Genomic DNA, 23,460 nt, shown 5'->3' on the forward strand with positions numbered 1-23,460 from the left:
TCCAATCAAGTCTATGGCAACGCACCATAAACACACTGGCATGTTTTTGCAGCATGCTGCACCTTGTTCACAACAGCTCAAAAAATAAAAAAATAAATAAGGAATGTCAACTGTACATTGGGCGTTTGGGGAGCATTTTAACGTGCCCTTCAAAAGCATGCCAAACTCAACAAACAACTATAGCTATAGGCACATTTGTTAAAGGGATTGTTAAAACAGAAGATTTTTTTTATCTTAATGCATTCTCTGCATTAAGATAAAAACCTTCTGTATGCAGCAGCCTCCTCAGTAACCCCTAACTACTTACTCGAGCCCCATCTCTCTCCAGCGATGTCCACAAGTATCTAAGCCGTCCGGGACACTCCTGATTGGCTGAGACACAGCAGCGGTGCCATTGGCTTCCGCTGCTGTCAAAGTCAGTCAGCCAATCAGGGAAGAGAGGGGGCCGGGCTGGGGCTCCATGTCTGAATGGATACACAAAGCTCTGACTTGGCTTGGGTGCCCCCCATAGGAAGCTGCTGGCTGAGGGGGCACTCCACGGGAGGGAGGGGTCTGGAGCCGCAAAAAGGGACCCAAGAAGATGAGGATCAGGGCTGCTCTGTGGAAAACCACTGCACAGGGGAGGCAAGCATAACATGTTGTTTTTTTTTTTTTTTTATAATAAACACAAGACTTTACAATCACTTTAATTAATATTATTTTGAGCAAGTCTGAACAAGGCCTATGATCATTGGGATCTTTGGGGAAAACGGTTTGACTCCAAAGTCAGTTTGAGTTGCTTCTGATGTGTTTATAGTTTTGTTAGCATTTGCATAGCCTTGTATGGTAGAAACAACCAATTCAGACATACCATAACAGGAAATGGTAAAGTTATCCAAATTCAATGCCAACACATCCATACATGCAAAAACATGCATTTCAAATCATTTAGAACTGTTTTACAAAACACAGTTTGAAAGCAAAAAAAAAAAAAAAAAAAAAGAAAGCCTGTGTACACAAGACCAAAGGAAACCATTGCAGTGGCAGCTACCCATAGTATTACTACACCATATGCAGTATTTAAAAGATGCCTTGTTATATTTTACATGGTCTTGTTTATACACATGTCTGTATATGTTTCAAACATCTGTTAAAGTAAAAAAAAATTGCAGACCATTCAAGGACTGAAAATTCTTCACACATTATAGACGCATGGCTTATATCAGCAAATCTCCTGAGTTACCTAAACTAGAAGCAGTATACATACTGTATATTCATTATGTATTTGCCATATATACATGTAAAAACCAGTGAATATAATAATCACCAAACATTTACTGCAGACAACTCAATCACTGGTCATTTAAAAACACATGCACCAGGGATATTCACCTGCAGAGAATGTTTGGTGAGTGACACTAACGGACCCCTGTCCTCAATAGGACTATGTCCGCCTTAAATGCTTCCTCTGTCCCGTACCACACGATCTGAGACCACCTTAGCCCACCCAGTCACTAGCCGTAGCTCAGTGTAGGGTGAAAACAGACTCTTTATTCAAGCACATGTAACAACAGATACACAACTCAGAGACACCCCCCCTCCCTTGGATTAAGGGCGAGGTAAACTGTCCCATAACAATAGACACACAGGTCAGGTGTATTCATACTTCTCATCAGTAAACATATTTACTGAGGAGTCTTATCAGCAGGGAGGGCCACTGGAAGGACCCCCCCCCCCCTACATTGACATACATCCCATAATATACTTTTCTCCCAAGGCCAACAGACACAACAGAACAATGGAATACAACCACACCCAAAGTGACCCCTGTCTCAGTGACACTTGGCGCAAACACTTGTAGGGCTGGTGCTGGGGAACAGTAGGGCAATCAGGGGAAGTAGGGTCCCCTTGACAACCCCTCCTCCCTCCACTTTATGAGTACCAAAGGGGGAACCTCAACAGGCTACCCTAGAGGCACTTGTGGGTTTACTGGGAATCTTGATGACGGGAGAGCCCATCTGCATTTTGGTGTTGGCTCCCCCTTCGGTACTGAATAGTGAAGTTGTACAGTTGTAAAGCCAAACTCCACCTTAGCAGGCGGCCGTTATCCCCTGAGATTCAATTCAGTCAGATGAAGGGGTTGATGGTCCATGAGAAAGGTGAACTCCCTGACGTACAAATAGGGTTGCAGTTTTTTTCAAGGCCCATACTATAGCCAGGCACTCCTTTTTGAAGGTGGCATAGGCCACCTCCCTGTCCAGCAACTTTTGGCTAAGGAAAACCACTGGGTGCTCTTCCCCTTCCTCATTTACCTGGCTGAGGACAGCCACCAACCTATATGTGGAGCCAACAGTCTGCTTGTAGTTTGGAGCTGCCAGGATGGGGTCACGGGAGAGGGCCTCCTTCAGCTGATCAAAGGTGGTCTGGCAGGCCATGGTCCACACCACCACCCTGGACTTAGTCTTCTTGGTCAGGACCATCAGTGGCCTGGCAATTGAGCTGAAATGGGGAACACATTTGCGATAATAGTTAGCAGTTCCCAAACAGGCCATAACCTGCTTTTATTCTGAGGAGTGGGCCAGTCCCTAATGGCTTTGATTTTAGCTGGTTCGGGGTGCAGTCTGCCTCCACCCACCCAGTAGAAAACCCAGTAGATTCCTGCGGGACACCTCTCAGTAGGCGAAGAGAAGGTGGGGGAGGTACCATTCCCAGTCTGGTTCCTGGTTGATAAAAAGGCACATAGTAAAGGCTTCAGGGTCCCGTTTAAACGCTCACACAGTCAGTTGGTTTGGGGGTGACAGGGGGTGGTCTGGATGGCCCTTACTCCACAGGTCTGCCAGATGGACTGAATCAGATTGGACATAAACGGTGTACCTTGGTCTGACAAAATTTTGGCTGGAAAGCCCACTCGCGTGAAAACCGTAACTAGGTCTTCTGCGACTTTGAGAGCTGTGATGTTGGAGAGGGCCACTGCTTCGGGATAGCGGCTAGCATAATCCACCATGGTCAGGATGTACCGCTTTCCAGTTTTGCTGGGGTGAGCCAAGGGTCCCAGGATTTCGATAGCTATCCGCTGGAACGGCTTCTCAATGATGGACAAGGGATGCTCATCATTGAGGAGCCATTGGCCACCCATCCTCAGTTGCGACAATAGTGGGCTACCAGTTGGGACATCCTGGGCCAATAGAAGGCATGGTTTAACTATTTTTTTGTCTTAACCTCCCTTGATGCCCCGCCATGGGAATGTGATGGGTCAGGGGTAGCAGTTGGGCACAGAACTGCTAGGGCACTCTCAGCTTTTTGGTAATGGTCTGGGGTCCGCCCACAGGAGCGATTTCTACAATTTGGTATAATAATCAGTTTTCCTGCACATCTTGTCACCCTCTCCCGAACCTGGCAGCCCTACCCAGGTCCAGAAGCCCGTTAGAGTGGGGTTCAGGACTTTTCTCCCAAGGCAGACAGACACAACAGAACAATGGAATACAACCACATCCAAAGTGACTCCTGTCCCAGTGACACTTGGCGCAAACACTTGTAGGGCTGGTGCTGGGGAATAGTAGGACAATCAGTATGGTCCCTGTGACAATCACAATCATTTCTTTAAAAATGGACAACCATCTGATTAAAAAAAATGAATAACATAACAACATGCATTAAGAAATGCAGACAAGAGGCAAAGTGGTTGTAAACCTCAGACATGAAATATGAACAAAGCATATCCCTCTATAGTGTGTATTTGTCTCAATTCAGAGCACCAAGTGGAATTTCTGTCTTATGCTCTTTTTATTTGCTATCAGCATGAGTCCATTCTGACCAGTTTTCTTGACAACAAGAGACAAAAGTTAACAGGAGCTCTAGCACACAGCATGTGATTGACAGTTGCAGCTCTGTTCCTGTGTGCTGTGTGAAGGGGGTCTGTCCCTTCCCTCCAATCAGCTCTCAGAGCTCTCCTCACTGAGCTTTGCAGAATGTAATTTCAGTTCTCCACCCCCTTTTTCCTGATGGCTCAGACTAGTTGTATATGTAGAAAAGAGAAGACTGCAGATAAACAGGTACAACTTGTTTGTTTCATCTATGTGTATCACCTGAGGCTGGTCACTTCACTGGGTATATGTGAGGTTACAATTGCGTTAATGCAAAAAAAAAATAAGACAAACTTGTCTATTTAGCAAGTCATCATCCAAAAATTGATCAGTAGCAATACAAACTGGTTTTCTTGAGTGATTGAGAATTACTTTCTTTGAGATGTTACAGTCACATAGGGGGAAAAAAATGAAGGCCATAAATGACATCTAAACTTAAGACTAAAACTTTGGTGGAGACACTGGCGATGCCATACTTACCCAACACACATTCCCAGCAGACTCTTCTCTAGACCTGTAGATACAGAGAAAAAAAATTGTATATATATATATATATATAAAAAAAAAATAATAAAAGAGTATACTATGCAGAATACCAACACTTCATAAAGCTGCCACTTCATAAAAAGCAAATGTGATCAAGTGCTGGCAAGTTAACCATGCTAACTACAGATGTGTTGCAGCAATTCTGTCTGGATCTACTGACCAATAGTGATGGGTTCAGGCATGATTGGGATCGTAGTCCCAGCCCACCTGAGAGCTCCCACCAGGACACCGACACTGCATACCTCCACTCAGCGAGGCATTTCCCGGTCCGCATCTACACAGGAGAGCCCAACACTACTGACCGTTTACACATGAAGATTAAACTATATTGCTAACATATCAATGATCATACACAAATGGCAACATGCTCAAATGGATCTTATTGGACATATGTCTTTTTGTAACTCATCGTAGACTACTCCCTGCATTGTGCAATAATATTAATAGAAATGCACTAACATGCTGAATAGAATATCATTTGGAAAGTACATACAGTAGCTCTGGGCACAGACTTGTTGGTCCTTTGCAGTTGTGTTGGCCCTCTCAAGATCAATCTACAGTGGATTGCTTTTCACATGGTGTTTGACAGGTTTTGAGGAGACATTATGTCACTGCCTGTTTTAACCCCTAAAAGCCCACACCACAACAGGAATAACGTTTGCAGCACCACAAAGTATCATGGCCGTGTCATGTGTATACGCACATACTGCTGCCTTTGTGGTTTAGGGGGAGCAGTTGGGAAGAAGGGGGAGGGGTGATAAAAATACAGCTTCCCCCTCCATCCCAACTGTGAGTGTAAACTCCCTCAGGAGCCCGCATAGCATTGCACCCATGATTAGTGGATCACGGGTGCAATGTCTGGATCCGGCAAACAAGCCCTGCAACTTTCAACCCATATCTCTGACACAGGCTGACTGTTTACAAGCTTCAGGGCTTGTGATTGAACTCCGAGACTGTTCATCGGCCTCTCACAGTCCATTGAGAACTACAAATTCTTTTCTGTGAGGGCTGGGAGGTGAAGATTTAACTCTGGTTTATGATCAGGATTTTGTGTTTTTATAGTATGTTGGTTATTATCTGGGATGGTGTTATGCTGCGTACACACGATCAGACTATCCGGTGGACTTAGTCCGGCGGACAAACTGCCGGACTTTACGAACAAGCGGACCTGCCCACACACAACCAGACTTTTCCGGCAGACTAGGTCTGCCGGACTATGGCAGGAGTCTGCCATACTTTTGAAATGAACGGACTTGCCCACACACAGAGGAAAGTCCGTCATTTTGAACGAGGCACCAGGTAGACGGGACTAGAGCAGGAGGTCAATGTCACCGCCTCCATGGGCGAGATTGACACCTCGCTAGTCCCGTCACCTGGTATGGACTTAAAGGGGAAGCCCTACTCCGAAAAAACAGCATGGGGGTCCCCTCCAGAGTCCATATGAAACCCTTATCCGAGCACGCAGCCCGGTCGGTCAGGAAAGGGGGTGGGGACGAGTGAGCGCGCCCCCCCCCCCTCCTGAACCGTACCAGGCCGCGTGCCCTCAACATGAGGTGGTGCTTTGGGGAAGGGGGGCCGTGCAACACTCCAACCCAAAGCACCTTGTCCCCATGTTGATGAGGACAATGTACCCCTACCCATTCACCTGGTGAAAAAAAATTAAATAAAACACAACACAAAGTTTCAAAATAATTTATTGCACAGCTCCGGGGGTCTTCACTCCGGACTCCTCCACTATCTTCTGCTAGCTCTTTTACTAGCAGAGGAGCCCGGCTTTGTTCTTTGTCGCCACCTGGGAGTCTTCTTCTGACTTCAAGGGTCTTGTCCCCCTCTTCAGTTCTTCTTGCCGGGCCTCCGCTTTCTTCCTTTAGCTCTTTTACTAGCGGTGGCCCTGTCCCCTGTCGCTGCCGCCTCTTCTTCCGACTTCGGGGGTCTCGATCCCCTCTTTGGTTCTTCTTGCTGGGCCTCTGCTCCTTCTTCCAGCTCTTTTACTAATCGGTGTCCCGGTCTTCTTCTTCTTCATCCTTGAGATGTTGACTCAACACTCTCTCTGGCCGCAATGACAGGGACGCGGTGTGCGGCGACTTATATATGGGCAATGGGTGGGATCACTGGGTGATGTCCCGCCCCTTATTTAGAGGATGCTGGGACTGTGACATCATAAGGGGTGGGGACATCATCCAGTGAGCCCGCCCATTGTCCCTATATAAGTCACCGCACACCGCGTCCCTGTCATTGCGGCCAGAGAGAGCGTTGAGTCAACATCTCAAGGAGGAAGAAGACCGAAGACGACAAGACCGGGCCACAGCTAGTAAAAGAGCTGGAAGAAGGAGCGGAGGCCCGGCAAGACCCCCGAAGTCGGGAGACCCCCGGGCAGGGACGAAGAAGAAAGCCGGGCTCCTCCGCTAGTAAAAGAGCTAGCAGAAGATAGCGGAGGAGTCCGGCAGGAAGACCCCCGGAGCTGTGCAATAAATTATTTTGAAACCTTGTGTTGTGTTTTATTTACATTTCTTTTCACCAGGTGAATGGGTAGGGGTACATTATACCCCAATACTCATTCACATAGGGTGGGGGGCTGGTATCTGGGGGCTGGCCAGGGTTACCGGGAAGAGGCCCTTGTCCTCATCAACATGGGGACAAGGTGCTTTGGGGGGCGCACGGCTCCTAAAGCCGCTCAAAGAAGCTGCTTGCAGGACTTTTGCAGGACTTTTTTTGATGTCCTGCCAGCGCAGCACCCCAGTGTGAAAGCACTCGGGCTTTCGCACTGGGATTGCAGATGAGGTTTTTTTCAGGCACTTTACAACCGCTATTTTTAGCACTAAAGCGCCTGAAAAACGCCTCCAGTGTGTTTGTGTCGTAACAATTTCCCCATTTCCATTTGTGATTAATAAAGTATTCTATATCTGTAAATTGTACGCTGCAATGGTTAATGATACTTGTAGTCCTCTCATTCACAGATCACCGTGAATGAATGACGTGGCCATATGGTAAGAGCCCTTCGTGGTCACGCCATTTTCAAAATGCGACAGCAGGTGTGGGGAGTAGATCCCCGCCAGCAGTCACGGGGTAGGGAGAAATCGGGGATGCGAAGGGCAGGTCTGGAGCATGTTACACCGATGAATGTAACATGTAACCTGCTCTGAAAATTTAACCTATCCTCCAACTCAAAAAAAGTACTTTCTATTGCGCTCAGCCTCTTCCAAATTTATTTTTTTTGGTTTCTGCCGTAATCTGACTTTCTATTAGAGGGTGACTACATTTGTTCTCCATAATCACACTGTATGTAGCAACGTAATGACCCTCTCTGGACTAAGGACTATGGCCTTTTAGTGTACATAGGATTGCAATTAATACACACTAGGCGTTTCAAAGAATGGAAGTGATGGGGAAGGGGAGAGGTTTGAGAGCTTTCAGAGGACATTACAAGGAGGTAGGAAAAAAAAAAAAACACAGTAAGAAATTATTTACTGAAATATAGATTACAGGGCCATTAGGTAGTGGATGTGTATGGATTACTTTGAGAAGAATATGGGTTATTGTCATTTATCTACCATTTTACAGGAACCAAAGGACCCTCAATATATGCATCAAATGGATGAGATGGTAGTTGATATAGCATGATGCCTGTTTAGTCAGTGTACAGTTCCTTCAAATAGCAGCCAGTAATCCACTCCCTACTTTCACACCCACCTTTCCTCACCCCATCTTTACACTACCCCTCCTAAACACCACCTTCTTACCTGATACAGAGAAAACTGATCCAGAAGAGCATAGAGCTGATTTAGGCTGGTTTTACATGTGTTTTTAGGTAGTCTCCTATTGACCACTATTAGAACATACTTTTTCTTGAAAGTGCACATGCAGGACTTTGATGCTCCTTCATGAAAACACATTCTAATAGAGTTCAAGGGGAGCACACCTAAAAATGGGGCTGCATCCACTTGCTTAGCAGGGAATCTGTCCGTTGACCTCCACTGAGCAGGCGGATGACAGGTTTGAGTCCGCTCCGCTTATACAAAGCAGACACAGACATAGCCCATTCTCCTCTATGGACAGTTGGATGTAAACAGACCACCTGTCCATTTACACCCGACTGGCATCTGATCCAATCCAATCCGATCCGTTGGACAGAAGGGGAATGGATCCCTATCAGTCTGTTTTTATCAGATTGGATGTGCATGCGTTTACACCCATCACTCCACAGAGGAGAAAGGAGGTTCCAATTGGGTCCGCCTAAAAAACAGACAGGCTGGCCCGATCGCGACGTTCGTGCTGAAGGTGCCTAAAAAAGTGCAGCGCACACAAACGAATGCAGCCTAACATGCTTAGAAGAGGTCTTGAATCAAGTGGTTGGAGCCTCAGGGGGGATTTATTGGGAGACCATTATAAATGAGGACAACCCAGTGCTTGCATGTTTCCGCTGCTTGTAGGGGAGAAGACAAGAATGGAAATGTGCACAGGCCCCAGAGATGAATATTCCATCAATCCTTATCTGAGGTCTGTTTATATGTATGTCAATGTTATGAAGTGAAGGTGCATTTAACGACTCTTGATTAATATTTTAGTTTCACTATGTGAACCATAACAATCCCAGTCCAACCATCTATGTTGCATTACATCGTCTGCAGGATTTATTACACTGATCTACAGTATATTGTCTTTGATAAAACATTAAAGGAAGCATGCAGACATGAAACCTGCCACCTACATTTGTCTATAGATATTATTTGCCTTTGTATAACTTGCAGGAGTTCTCTGACAACAAATAGGGACAATATGTTTTTATTGTGCATCTACCTACATCTTGTTTAGTCCTCTAAAGGAAGCACCATTCTCTATATCAGCCATTACAAAAAGAGAAAAAAGACAAGACATGTTCAGTCTGTTCTACTTCTTTTGTTGTATTTTCAGATCATTTAAAACTAAAGTTTAAATCTAGAAGCAGCAGAGAATTCCAAACGCTGAATGAAATTGCTTGTTAAATATGTCTTTCACGGCACAGGCTGACAAGGTGCTACGATCAAAATGACGAGAAATGTTTTTTTCTGCCCAAGAGCTTCTTCAAAAGAACATTTCTGACACTTTAATAAATAGGTTTCTTGGACTTCTTATCCAGTACAGTTTTTACAGAAAAACACAGGATTCTCTAGTCTAAACTATAAAAATCTTTGCTTTTCTCTGGATTTTCTCTTGAAGACAATGTAGTACCGGATGCCCCATGGGCCATCATCTACTGTAGGGTTTTTTAACCAGGGTTCCATGGAACCCTAAGGTTCCTCCAGGAGGTTGCTAGGGGTTCCTTGAGCAATAAACAAACTCTGCCTATCAGATAAGTTCCTACAGATAACATTGATTTTTTTAGCTGTCGGTAAGGGGGTAATTCTTCCCAAGGACCACAAGTGTAAGGAACATTCTTCCCACTGACCATCACAATAATGTATCATGAGTTGTACATATAGTCATTTTTAACAGGGGTTACCTGAGACCGGAACGTTATCTAAAGGGTTCCTCTGTGTTAAAAAGGTTGAGAAAGGCTGATCTACTGTATGACCTTCTGGGTGCTATGGGAGCCTGAAAGAGGGTTTAGAATTGCGTATCCCCCTTCATGGTATGGTCAGGCATGTTATTGTACTGCATGCAGTTTAACTATTCCCAGCTGTAGAAAGTAAGTGTTTTCTAGGGATTATGTAATTATTTTTCCTCCTGATCTCTTTTAACCATCACCAGAAACATTGGTTATGTGTATGGCCAGCTTGAGGCCAGAGTTACTTTAAGGGCTCATTTACACTTGCAGTTGGGTGTTGTAAAACCCAGGGGGTTATGTCACATTTTTACTTCTGCTCAAGCGATCCGCTTTAAGTTGGGAAGACAGCGGCCAGGGTGTAGACATGCCACAGCAGGAATTTTACCCCCCGTCACACTCAGAGAGCACTACCACCCGCTAAACACGGCCCATTGAAGTGAATGGGTCAGCACTGCAACCGTGCAGTTGTGGTGCAGCAGACCAGCAATTAGGGGGGTCAAACATGCAGTGGAGGCCACCTTACTGTCTGTCAAATGCTCTCTGAAGAGCAAAGCAAGTGCAAACGCAGACACAAAGGTTATGGTTAAGGGGGAGGAAAGGGTTAAGGGTGTTTTTTGTTATTAAACTCTGTATTTGTTATCACCATTATAGCCCAATGTTGCAACATTCTAATACCCTCAAAATTTATGTTCCAGTTGGTGGTGGCACACAAAAAGCAGATAGGCTCAGGCTACATCTTTGATGCGCTTTCAGAAAACACAAGGTTTAACAGATGTCAATGGGAGTGCACGTAAAATGCGCATACAATCGTGCTGCACATTGGTGTGAACAGCCATGTCTATGTGGGTAGGTTTTAAAAGATAAGAGCAAAAGAGGATTTTTTTGGCAGTTTTTGTGGCAATAAAGACATAAAGAGGTTAATTTACTAAAGTCAAATAGACTGTGCACTTTGCAAGTGCAGTTGCACTCTACAAGAGCAATTGCTCCATAGCTTAGTAAAGAAGCTCTGCTGGCTTCCATCATCCAACCAAAGTGAAACTTTACCTCATATACCAAGCTCTGGAGCACCCGCACTTGCTGAGTGCAACTGCACAGTCTATTTGCCTTTAGTAAATCAACCCCAAAAAGTCTGTTCTGCCTAAAAGCCCTAGTTTTTTTGCCATTTTCCTTTTCAGTTCTGCTACAAAACATACCTAAACCAAGTAGTTTTACTATCTGCTGGTATGTAGGATTTGCCACGCAAGAGACCCTGTATGCACAAAGTGCAGGAGTTACAGTACGTCATCCTGGGCCAGCCAATCAAGATAGCCAAAGAGACCAAACCCAGAAGACGACCTGGTGGATATGCTAAAATTGGTGATACAGCTACAATACTGTTCCATTTTGTTTTGCTGTGCAGTATGCCATACAGATTTACCCTTGATGTCCGACTAAGTCAAAAAGATATAGAAATTTAGAAGGTGTACAGCATTTTGGAGCACAATTACAAGTTCATTCGTAAAAAAAGGATAAATTATTAGAACAGTGTTAAAGACAGACATCCAAAAGGGTAAGTATCGATATTACAGTACTGATACAGGTGTAGACTGATTTCATCTCTACATGTTTCGCCTTGGTAATTGGCTTCTTCAGGAGAAATTATTGATATCAGGTACAGTAAGCACTGTATGTTCAAAAACTTTTTGTATGTAAATTGAGGCTCCAGGATCACAGGGATATGAAAAATCGGATCATCAGGTATAGCCACAGAGGGGGATATATCAAAAGGAACAGCCACTGGTAATGGTCCAAAAAACCTATACCAGGAATCCTTTGAGAAGTTCCCGGGCTTGAAAGTTGTTTATTTACCTCCAATTCCAAGAACAAAATGGATACAAGTACAAGGAATGATGAAAGAGATAAGATGAATTAATTTATGAACGTTCATAAAGTCAAATCATGACCCCTTAAGTCAGGGGTTCACCAATCGATCGCTCCCCTTCCTATAGTGGTCCAGAATAGGAAGGGGTGAGATTGATTGGTGAACCTCTGACATAAGGGGTCATGATTTGACTTTGAAATCAGTCTGCACCTGTATCAGTACTGTAATATCAATACTTACCTTTTTGGATGTCTGTCTTTAACACTGTTGTAATCAATTTCTATGTTTTTACAAATGATCTTGTAATTGTGCACCGTAAAAATCCCAAATACACCTTCTAAATTTTTATATAATTTAGTAAAGGATATGGTGCAGCATTTGTATTAGACGATAAGCAAAATATTTCTTCAAGTCAAGAAGATAGTGCTGCAGGAAACAGTCTGAAATCTACCACAAGCCGAGTTCTTCTTACCTGGTATCACTTGTTTCTTTCCAAGTATCACTACAAGTGGATCACGGGATAAAGAGCTGTCAATTACACGCCCATCCTCCAGCCTTCCCTAGAGACAAAACGAGTCAGCCAAATTATACCCAACATCTTTCCTGAGCAATGCTGAAAAATATACATGGGTAAGCACACAAATACACTATTGGGATTATTCAAGGAGGCAAATGCAACATTAAAACGCAAAGTGCATTAACCTAGCAGTGCCAATGGTATTAAAAATAGTCAGTCTTTGCTATCTTCAACAGGGTGGTCAACAGGAAGTCAGCTGTGCTGGAAAACTTTTCACCTGATTATACCACATTAAATATACTTCATACGTTAAATATAATTATTTCAATGAGCTTCTGAAGATGATTAGATTAATTATATACAGTGGGGCAAAAAAGTATTTACCGTATATACTCGAGTATAAGCCGAGATTTTCAGCCTCTTTTTTGAGGCTGAAAGTGCCCCCCTCGGCTTATACTCGAGTCATCGCTGTCTGCCCGCTCGATCAGCGTGTCGAGCAGACAGACAGCGGCCATTCTATTCAAAAGCCGCGCCTCCGGCTCCGCCTTCGCCTGTGATAGGCGGAACACTGAATTTCCCAGCAGCCTGTGTTCCGCCTATCACGGACATCGTATCATCCTCGTACTACGGACGAGGATGATACGACGTCTGTGATAGGCGGAACACAGGCTGCTGGGAAATTCAGTGTTCCGCCTATCACAGGCGAAGGCGGCGGCGCAGCTTTTGAACTTTACAATGGCCGCCGACGAAGAGGGCACGGGACGGAGGCAAGGGAAGGCACGGCACGGGACGGGACGGGACGGCGGCGGCAAGGCACGGCACGACACGGGACGGATGCAAGGAGGCAAGTCACGGCACGGGACGGAGGCAAGGAGGCAAGGCACGGGACGGAGGCTCGGGACAAAGGTAGGCTGGACACACACACACACACACACACACACACACACACACACACACGGATGGAGACACACACAGGGATGGATGGATGGATGGATGGATGGAGACACACACACACACAGGGATGGATGGATGGATGGATGGAGACACACACACACAGGGATGGATGGATGGATGGATGGAGACACACACACACAGGGATGGATGGATGGATGGACACACACACACACAGGGATGGATGGACGGACACACAGGGATGGACGGACACACAGGGATGGACGGACACACAGGGATGGACGGACACACAGGGATGGACGGACACACACACAGGGATGGACAGGCATGTCTCACCCTCGGCTTATACACGAGTCAATAAGTTTGCCAGTTTTTTTGGGGGTAAATTGGGGGCCTCGGCTTATATTCGGGTCGGCCTATACTCGAGTATATACGGTAGTCAGCCACCAATTGTGCAAGTTCCCCCACTTAAAAAGATGAGCGAGGCCTGTAATTGTCATCATAGGTATACCTCAACTATGAGAGACAAAATGTGTAAACAAATCCAGACAATCACATGGTCTGATTTTTTAAAGAATTTATTTGCAAATTATGGTGGAAAATAAGTATTTGGTCACCTACAAGCAAGCACGATTTCTGGCTCTCACAGACCTTTATCTTCTTCTTTAAGAGGCTCCTCTGTCCTCCACTCATTCATTACCTGCATTAATGGCACCTGTTTGAACTTGTTATCAGTATAAAATACAGCTGTCCACAACCCCAAACAGTCACACTCCAAACTCCACTATGGTGAAGACCAAAGAGCTGTCAAAGGATACCAGAAACAAAATTGTAGACCTGCACCAGGCTGGGAAGACTGAATCTGCAATAGGCAAGCATTGGTGTGAAGAAATCAACTTTGGGAGCAATAATTAGAAAATGGAAGACATACAAGACCACTGATAATCTCCCTCGTTCTAGGGCTCCATGCAAGATCTCACCCCGTGGGGTCAAAATGATCACAAGAACGGTGAGAAAAAAATCCCAGAACCACACAGGGGGGGGGGGACCTAGTGAATAGCCTATAGAGAGCTGGGACCAACGTAACAAAGGCTACCATCAGTAACACACTACGCCGCCAGGGACTCCGATCCTGCAGTGCCAGACGTGTTTCCCCTGTTTAAGCCAGTACATGTCCAGGCCCATCTGAGGTTTGCTAGAGAGCATTTGGATGATCGAGAAGAGGATTGGGAGAATGTCATATGGTCAGATGAAACCAAAGTAGAACTGTTTGGTAGAAACACAACTCGTCATGTTTGGAGGAGTTGCAACCAAAGAACACCATACCTACTGTGAAGCATGGGCGTGGCAACATCATGCTTTGGTGCTGTTTCTCTGCAAAGGGAACAGGATGACTGATCCATGTACATAAAAGAATGAATGGGGCCATGTATTGTGAGATTTTGAGTGCAAACCTCTTCCCATCAGCAAGGGCATTGAAGATGAAACGTGGCTGGGTCTTTCAGCATGACAATGATCCAAAATACATCGGCTGGGCAACGAAGTAGTGGCTTCGTCAGAAGCATTTCAAAGTCCTGGAGTGGCCTAGCCAGTCTCCAGATCTCAACCCCATTTGGAGGGAATTGAAAGTCCGTGTTGCCCAGCGACAGCCCCAAACCATCACTGCTCAAGAGGAGATCTGCATGGGCCAACATATCAGCAACAGTGTGTGACAACCCTGTGAAGACTTACAGAAAACGTTTGACCTATGTCATTGCCAACAAAGGATATATAACAAAGTACTGAGACGAACTTTTGATATTGACCAAATACTTATTTTCCACCATAATTTGCAAATAAATTCTTTCAAAAATCAGACAATGTGATTGTCTGGATTTGTTTCCACATTTTGTCTCTCATAGTTGAGGTATACCTATGATGACAATTACAGGCCTCTCTCATCTTTTTAAGTGAGAGAACTTGCACAATTGGTGGCTGACTAAATACTTTTTTGCCCCACTGTAAAACCCTTCACAATGGAATAAAAACAATCATAAATTCTAGTGAAAAATAAGTCTGTAAAATGTAATCTTTATATCATGCATTTGCATTTGAAAATATGTATTATTTCCCCAAAATGTATAATAATTAGTAACAGTTAGGGAAGAATTTTGTCCTCTTCACACATTAGAAAGAGATTTTGTCCTCTTCTCCAGTAATGATATAATTTACAATGTGCTAGAAGACTTGGAGAGAGAAAACGTTGTCTGATAATACATTACATGACTATGATATGCTTACCATAACACAGATTGTTGCAATTAACTGCCTTTTTATTGTCAGCGAGATGCTGCGCTTATGAAAATGGTTTGCCCGTAATGTAGATTAATGATGCTCCTTCTTTCACAAGAGATAAAAGGCTGATCCTGCAGATTTCTCTTTCTAACCACTATTGTTAACATTAACGTCTTTTTTCAGAAGGCCAGTTTGACACCTCACAGCAAACTTCGTCAGAAAAGTAAGGGAATATTTAAAGCTGGACTCTGGGATAAGCAAATATTGTCAAAATATAGTACATCTGGAAAGTATTCAGAGCGCTTCACTTTTTCCACATTTTGTTATGTTATAGCCTTATTCCAAAATTGATTAAATTCATTATTTTCCTCAATATCCTACAAACAATACCCCATAATGACAATGTGAAAGGAGTTGGTTTGAAATCTTTGCAAATTTATTAAAAAGATAAACCAAAAAAATAAATAAATCAAATGTACATAAGTGTTCACAGCCTTTGCTTAATACTTTGTTGAGCCCCTTTGGCATCAATCACAGCCTCAAGTCTTTTTGGGTATGATGCTACAAGCTTGGCACATCTATTTTTGGGCAGAGTCTCCCATTCTTCTTTGCAGAACCTTTCAAGCTCCATCCGGTTGGATGGGGAGCGTCAGTGCACAGCCATTTTCAGATCTCTTCAGATCAGGTTCAAGTCTGGGCTCTGGCTGGGCCACTCAAGGACATTCAAAGAGTTGTCCCTTAGCCACTCCTTTGTTATAATGGCTGTGTGCTTAGGGTCGTTGACCTGTTGGAAAATAAACCTTTGCCCCAGTCTGAGGTCCAGAGCGCTCTGGGGCAGGTTTTCATCAAGGATGTCTCTGTACATTGTTGCATTCATCTTTCCCTCGATCCTGACTAGTCTCTCAGATCCTGCCGCTGAAAAACATTCCCACAGCATGATGCTGCCACCACCATGCTTCACTGTAGGGATGGTATTGGCCAGGTGATGAGCAGTATGAGCAGATGAGCCATAAAAATATCCCATAGTTTGTAGAAACGATAACTTTTACACAATAAGCTTATTGGGATTTTTTTACCAAAAATATGTAGCAGAATAATAATTGCCCTAAATTGAGGAATACATTTGATTTTGATTTTTTTTGGATGTGTTTTATAGCAGAAAGTAAAAAATATATATTTTTTTCAAAATTGTCAGCCTTTTTTTGTTGATAATGCAAAAATAAAAAACACATCAAGTACCACCAAAAGAAAACTCTATTTGTGGGGGGAAAAAAAAGGACATAACATTTTGTTTGGGTACAGCGCAGTTAAATTAACGCAGTGCCGTATCGCAAAAAAATGGCCTGGTCATGAAGGGGGGGGGGGGGTGAAACCTTCTTAGTTGAGTTGAGAGGTATCTCGATATAGTGCGGTCTTACTCCAAAGGGTCCCGTTTAGAAAAAAATGGCCTGGTCGTGAAGGGGGTGAAACCTTCTGGGGCTGAAAAGTGTTAAAAACCCAGCAATGTCTATAGATTATATGTATTATTTCTCATACCCTTTAAAATTACAAGCAAGAGTTATGTGGGAGATAACGAAAAAAAAAAAAAAAAAAAAAAAAAACACTGCTGCAACTATTTAAAGTGGTTCTAAAGGCAGAAGGATTTTTGCCTTAAGGCATTCTATGCATTAATGTACAAAACCCTATGTGCCCCCCCCCCCCACCCTTATACTTACCTGAGCCCGTGCTGGATCTCTTTGCTCTCACAAGGCAGAACAATAGCAGAAGGAGCCTTTGGTTTCTGTTGCTATTAGTCAAATCCTCTGACAAGGGGGTGGGACAGAGCTGAGCCACACTGTCTGTGTCTATAGAAGCAGGCAGCCTGTGTCTATAGAAGCATGCAGCTTGAGCTTGCAGGTGTGCCATAATAGGAAGCGGCTTCCTATGGTGGTCCACCAAGAAGAGAAGAAGCCTGGAGCACAGAAGAAGGGGTTGGCGGCTACTGCACAGAGCAGGTAAGCATTGCTATTTTAAAAATATATAGGTTTACAATCAACTCTTTAGCTTCATGTCACCACTAGGAATATAGAACAACAACAAACTACCCAATATCATACCCATGTTCCTGATAAAGTAACTATTACAACTATTAAAAAGTGCATTATTACAGAGAACTGTGTGAGTTTCCTGCTGGTGTATTGCTCTGTTCTGTGACATTTATGGATTTTCTAATAGATAAGAACTTAACCACATGCTGGGCAGTCAGTGAATGTTCTCTCTTGAAAGCGAATCCTGGGAAGCTTCCTTTATACCTGGATGGTGGCTTTTTATCTTGTGTAGAGTAAGGTTTGCGATAGAGAGAAGATGGTATTTAGTCACATGACTGGCTGGCCTGCCGGTATCTGAAAAGGTCACGGGTATTTGCACACTTAGTAATGTATGAACGTGATTCGTGGCAGAAAAGTCCTGCATAAAAACACGAAGAATGCACTGTATAATAAAAGCATGTATTCATGGGTACATGTACACCTGTGTAAAAAATCTAGCTGCTCTCCGGTCGTGTTGCACGTACAATACTTTCCAGCAATACAGATTATTGGATTTTTTTTTTTTTTCACAGAGGCTCACAGCAGGAGTCCAGTGCGTCTCCATTCACCGTTTCAGGTCAGATTTCAGCCTGAACTTTTTGGCTCAATTCGGACCTGAAATAGACCAAAAGACGCACATGATTCCTGTGCACTTCACACTGTAGCCGTTGCGGAGATGTGTACCGGCATCCAATTCACAATAGTGTAAACCCAGCCTTAAAGTGGTTCTAAAGGCAGAAGGCTTTCATCTTAATGCATTCTATGCATTAAGATAAAAAACCTTCTGTGTGCAGCAGCCCCCCTCATACTCACCTGAGCCCCATCTTGATCCAGCGATGTTGCATGAGAGACTCAGCTGTCCGGGACTCTCCCTCCTGATTGGCTGAGACACAGAGCGGGCACCATTGGCTGTCAAAGTCAGTGAGCCAATGAGGAGAAAGAGGGGGCGGGCCAAGTCAGGGCTCTGTGCCTGAATGAACACACATAGCACTGGCCCGGCAGCAAGCTGCTTCTTGCTGTGGGGGTACGCGGCAGGAGGGAGGGGCCAGGAGTGATGCGGAGGGACCTGAGAAGAGAAGGATCTGGGCTGCTCTGTGTAAAACCACTGCAACAGAGCAGGTAAGGTAAACAGGTTTGCTAAAAAATAAAAAAAAATAAAAAAAACAAGACTAGACTGTATAAAATAATTTCTCTTGGACTTCTAATGATAACAGTTAAAAAGTTTTGTTTATATAGAGACAGAAAAAATAAAAATAAAAAACACATTTGCTATAGGTAAGATACATGTATGAAATGGTTTCATCATGTATGGTAAAACTGTGCGCATTTCTCACTCATCCATAATATATCTGAATACGCATTGACAGCTGTTGGGTAGTTCACAAGACTTCCCCATACTATTTCAGCTCGAGTCTTGGGAAGTAATCCCTTCTGCAGCCTGCCACTGCCATGAATTAAATGTACAGCAGAGATGTAGCAATGCAGTAACCAAACAACATAGAAGGGAGTGCACAACCTTCCTACATTCCCCTTGTATTCACTATGTCCCTGCACTGTCACTTCAACCACTCAGCACAAGAGGAGGCTACCAAGTCAAGGATTGCTAGATGCCAATTTATGGCATGTCAGTATTCGTTTTTATGGTGCGGTGACTAGGCACACAGACCTCCTGGTATTTCTTCAATGCTCTGAAATATTTTATATTGGTGGATCAGGGAGAAGGATAGAACATCAGCTGGGTGATTAATAGCGTCCCAGGTGGAACTAGCTGTCACAATCAACTATTTAATCCTCATTATAAATCACATTAAGGCCCCCCCCGTTCAAATTGCATGCCAAATCACAGCCTATTGCTGGCAACAGCACTGTCCCAATCGGTGCGATGCTGATTTTGCAGCGCCGCACCGATTTCCAAAAGTAGTTCCTGCTCTACTTTCGGCGACTTCGGGGGTGATTTCAATAGACATCTGTGCCTGAACCCGCACAGATGTCTTTCAAATCACCCCCAAACTCTCACTGAAATGCGGGTTTGAAATTGTGTGAGTTCAGCTGAACTCACACGATTTCAAACCCACGTTCAGACCCCTTTCACGCTAGCACCGCTCCACGTAAGTGGTAAACCGCCGCTAGTTTTAGCGGCGCTTTTCGGCCAGGAACACAGATCACCCTTTTTTCAGCCGCCAATGGGGATTAAAAGCGCCCTGCTAGCGGCTGAAGAAAGGTTTAAATGCACCCGAAAAGCGTTGCTGCTGAAGCACTTTGCAGGTGCTTTGGCAGCGGTGCCCATTCATTTCAATGGGCAGGGTTGGTGGAGGAGCAGTGTATACACCGTTCCTAAACCGCTCCAAAGATTCTGACTTTTTCTAACGTGCAAGCGCACCGTCCCAAAGTGACAGGGAGGCGTTTTTCAGGCACTTTACAGGCACGGTTTCTAGCCCTGAAAAACAGTGTGAGTGTGAAAGGGGTCTCAGTGTGTACGTACCCTCAAACCAAATAATGCCAGATTAGATACTGTTATGCCGCATACACACGATCGGACATTTCGACAACCAAATCCATGGGATTTTTTTTTTCCGACGGATGTTGGCTTAAACTTGTCTTGCATACACATGTTCACACAATGTTGTCAGAAATTCCGACCGTCAATAACGTACGACGAGCCGAAAAAATTGAAGTTCAATAGCCAGTGCAGCTCTTCTGCTCGATTCTGAGCAGGCGTAGAACTTTATGCTTTGGAATTGTGTACACACGATAGGAATTTCCGACAACGGATTTTGTTGTAGGAAAATTTGAGAACCAGATCTCAAATTTTGTGTGACGGAAATTCCAATGGAAACTGTCTGATGGAGCATTTCCAGCAACAAGCTTCGATCGCACATCTGCTGTCGGAATGTCCAACCGTGTGTATGCGGCATTAATTACTTTAAAGTTTCCTTATAAACTTGGCTAATGTTAGGGACTGATCACTATATGGACCAGAAAGCATGAATAGGGTGAAGTGAATCTGGTGATAATTTACCAAAGTATAACATTGAGGTGAAGAGCACCTCAAGTATCCAATAATATGTTGGGGAATCTGAAAAAATAGAGCTGCTTCACACAGCTGTGTAGCTGTATTATGCGCATTGTTGTGCTGTAATGTCATTCATTATAAATGGCCTCCCAATGCACCTGTGCTGCAGCATACACAGTAATTGTGGTGCACTGCGTTGCTAAAAAATAGAGCATGAACCTTTCTCTTGGCATGATGAAGAGGTTACTAAACTTACAAAAATTCTCATATGACAGAATAAAAAATTTGTAAGTGATGTAATGTATTGTTTTGTATTTTCAGACAACTATTGTACGATCTGGTATAGTACGAGAACATTTTTTGCGGTTGTCCCATTACATAACATTGCATGAATTTTCATGATTGGCTGTCGAAAGCTCCGTATTAACGATCAGATTATCTTATGATCTCTTCAAAAGCGGTATTCTTCGTACCATTTTATGATTGTGTGTACAGGCCTTTAAAGACCCATTGAAATTAATGGTCTGCCTTAAAGTGGTAGACAACTTGTCAAAAAATAAAAATTTTCCTAATGAAAGGCGATGTTATAATGTACTAGTATGCATTGCATACTAGCACATTATGTGAAACTTACCTTAAAATGAATCCCTTCAGCGTCGTGCCGTCACTGCTGACAGGGCTTCCATCTTCATCCGGTATTCCTTCCAGGTTGGCGGGCTCCAGTCCTTTAAATGGACAAGCCGCGATAACGTCACTCCCGGGATTCGCTGTTCACACCACAGGGCTCTGAAGGAACGGCACAGGCATGCGCCGTTGACATCAGTGGGTGCTTCACAAGTACAAATCACGAGGTACACATTTAGGAGATATTTACAGTACCTATAGGTAAGCCTATAATACGGCTTACCTATAAGTAAAAAATGAGCCAAGGGAGTTTATTCTCACTTTAAAATATTCTGATCCGGTTAATAAAAGGGTCCTGTGCGAGTTTAGTGAGGCTTTGGTGCAAATTTTATGTCCAGCTATGCCAAAGCTACTCAGAAATCACATTTATTTTCATTAGAATCACACCTGTCACAACAGAATCGGCACTGTGAAATTGCTTCAGATTCGCACCGCATCAGTGTGAACTGAGACTAAAGGCATTCAGGAGAAAAATCAAACAGCCTATGTACATATAGCCTTAGGCTGGGTTCACATATATGCAAATTGGATTGGCTTTTCCTTGCATCCAATTCACATTACAGCTGAGTGTGACTGGCTCTCAATGGAGCTTGTTCACGCAGGTCCGGGCGGCGGCCGCAGTCTGGATTTCAGAAGGGTCCTGTGCGTCTTTAGGTCCAGTTCAGGTGCAAATTCAGGCAAAGATTCAGACCTGAATCACACCCGAGCCGGTGTACAGAAACGCACCAGACCCCTGCTGTAAACCGTGGCCGCACATATGTGTACCCGGCCTTACACTGTCACTGCCAACTGCAATAAGGCTACTTTCACACTGGGGCGGGGGTGCATTAGTGGTAAAGCGCCGCTAGTTGTAGCCACCCTTTACCGTAGTTTTAGCTGCGCTTTTCACTTGCTAGCAGGACACTTTTAACCCCCGCTAGCAGCCGAAAAAAGGGTTAAAAGCACCTGTGTTGCAGAGCTGCCAAAGCTCTTTACAGGCGCTTTGGCAGCGCTGCCCATTCCTTTCAATGGGTAGGGCGTTTTAGGAGTGATGTATACAGAGCTCCCAAACTCCCCAAAGAATCTGCTTGCAGGACTTTTCAGAACGTCCCGCAAGTGCACCGCCCCAGTGTGAAAAGTCACACTGAAATTAATGGGAGGCGGTTTTCAGGCATTAGAGGTTATTTCTAACTCTAAAATTCCTGAAAACAGCCTCAGTGTGAAAGCAGCCTTAGTCTCATGTACTCATAAGCAGTAATAAGAACTTCTTTGCTTGATTATCCACATTTACATGTAGTAGATAACCAACATTATATAGCTGAAAATTATACAGCTGATCGCTGCCATATCACAGATCCTAGTGGGAGTGCTTGATGAAAGCTCTACATAAGCTTGTTGTTCACACTGCTCTTATATATGTTGAAGCCTGTGGGAAATAGGCCTTAGCCCGAGAACTGAATGCTCACATGACTGCTGATCTCCCTGTTCTCAGTCCACTCTGAGTAGGGAGTGGTGACTGTCAGTTACCGTCTCTCTCTGCTCTGCCCCTCCAGTGCTCACTGATGTGCCGAGATGTGCAGGTGGTGGGAGCGGCTATGTCAGGTTCCTAGCAGTGCACTGAGAGGCTGAGCCAGCTGCCGATCAGGCATCTGCCTGAATCCCACCATTATTGTTGGGATCCTTCCATAGCCTGGAGCAAATCTGTGCATTCAGCCAACGCCGTGGGAGGGGTGGTGAAATTCCTCTTTAGGGTGTAATCAGACGTAAGATAAGCATCTTTAATATCTGATTCAGTCAGGCTGTATGGTCACCTTTAGGGCTCATTCACACGGGCATCTAAAATGCAACATTTAGATATGTACGTTTATGTATGTGTATAGTTTTATACTCATCTGAACTTAGCACTACATGAATCATTGGGGCCATACACAGCAGCTTCTACAAACAAAATTGTGCACTGCATTTGGCAGCAGACAAAATGAAGGACACAGCTGAGTCTGGGGGCCATACAGACGAGTGTGCAAATCTAAACTAATGTTAATAACTGTAAATAAATGGTAATGCATATACGCACGCATGGATAAAGTCAGTAGAAAACCTGTATATGCTGAAATGCTGTATACCCACTTGTGGACCGCTTATCAAAGATATACTATGACAGAGCAGCCCCCCTGCATCAAATGTAAAAGTATGTGATCCGCTTCTTCCAGGGTAGGGGGCGTGCACACCCCCTCACCCTGGC

The 23,460-nt window shown here is 44.2% G+C and overlaps 1 protein-coding gene across 1 annotated transcript in view; it reads right to left on the minus strand.

Moving 5' to 3' along the window:
• Positions 1–23,460, minus strand: part of FKBP11 (FKBP prolyl isomerase 11) — a 55,121-nt gene that overhangs the window by 24,724 nt on the left and 6,937 nt on the right. The window contains exons 3-4 of the mRNA XM_077483328.1: positions 12,246–12,333; positions 4,323–4,356 (exon numbers count right to left, since the gene is read on the minus strand). Of these exons, the coding sequence (XP_077339454.1) occupies positions 4,323–4,356; positions 12,246–12,333 (122 nt within the window). The remainder of the gene's footprint in view (positions 1–4,322; positions 4,357–12,245; positions 12,334–23,460) is intronic.

The sequence above is a fragment of the Lithobates pipiens genome, unplaced genomic scaffold (assembly GCF_037356315.1).
Source record: "Lithobates pipiens isolate NorthernLeopardFrog02 unplaced genomic scaffold, aLitPip1_a1.2 Scaffold_16, whole genome shotgun sequence".
NCBI lineage: Eukaryota > Metazoa > Chordata > Amphibia > Anura > Ranidae > Lithobates > Lithobates pipiens.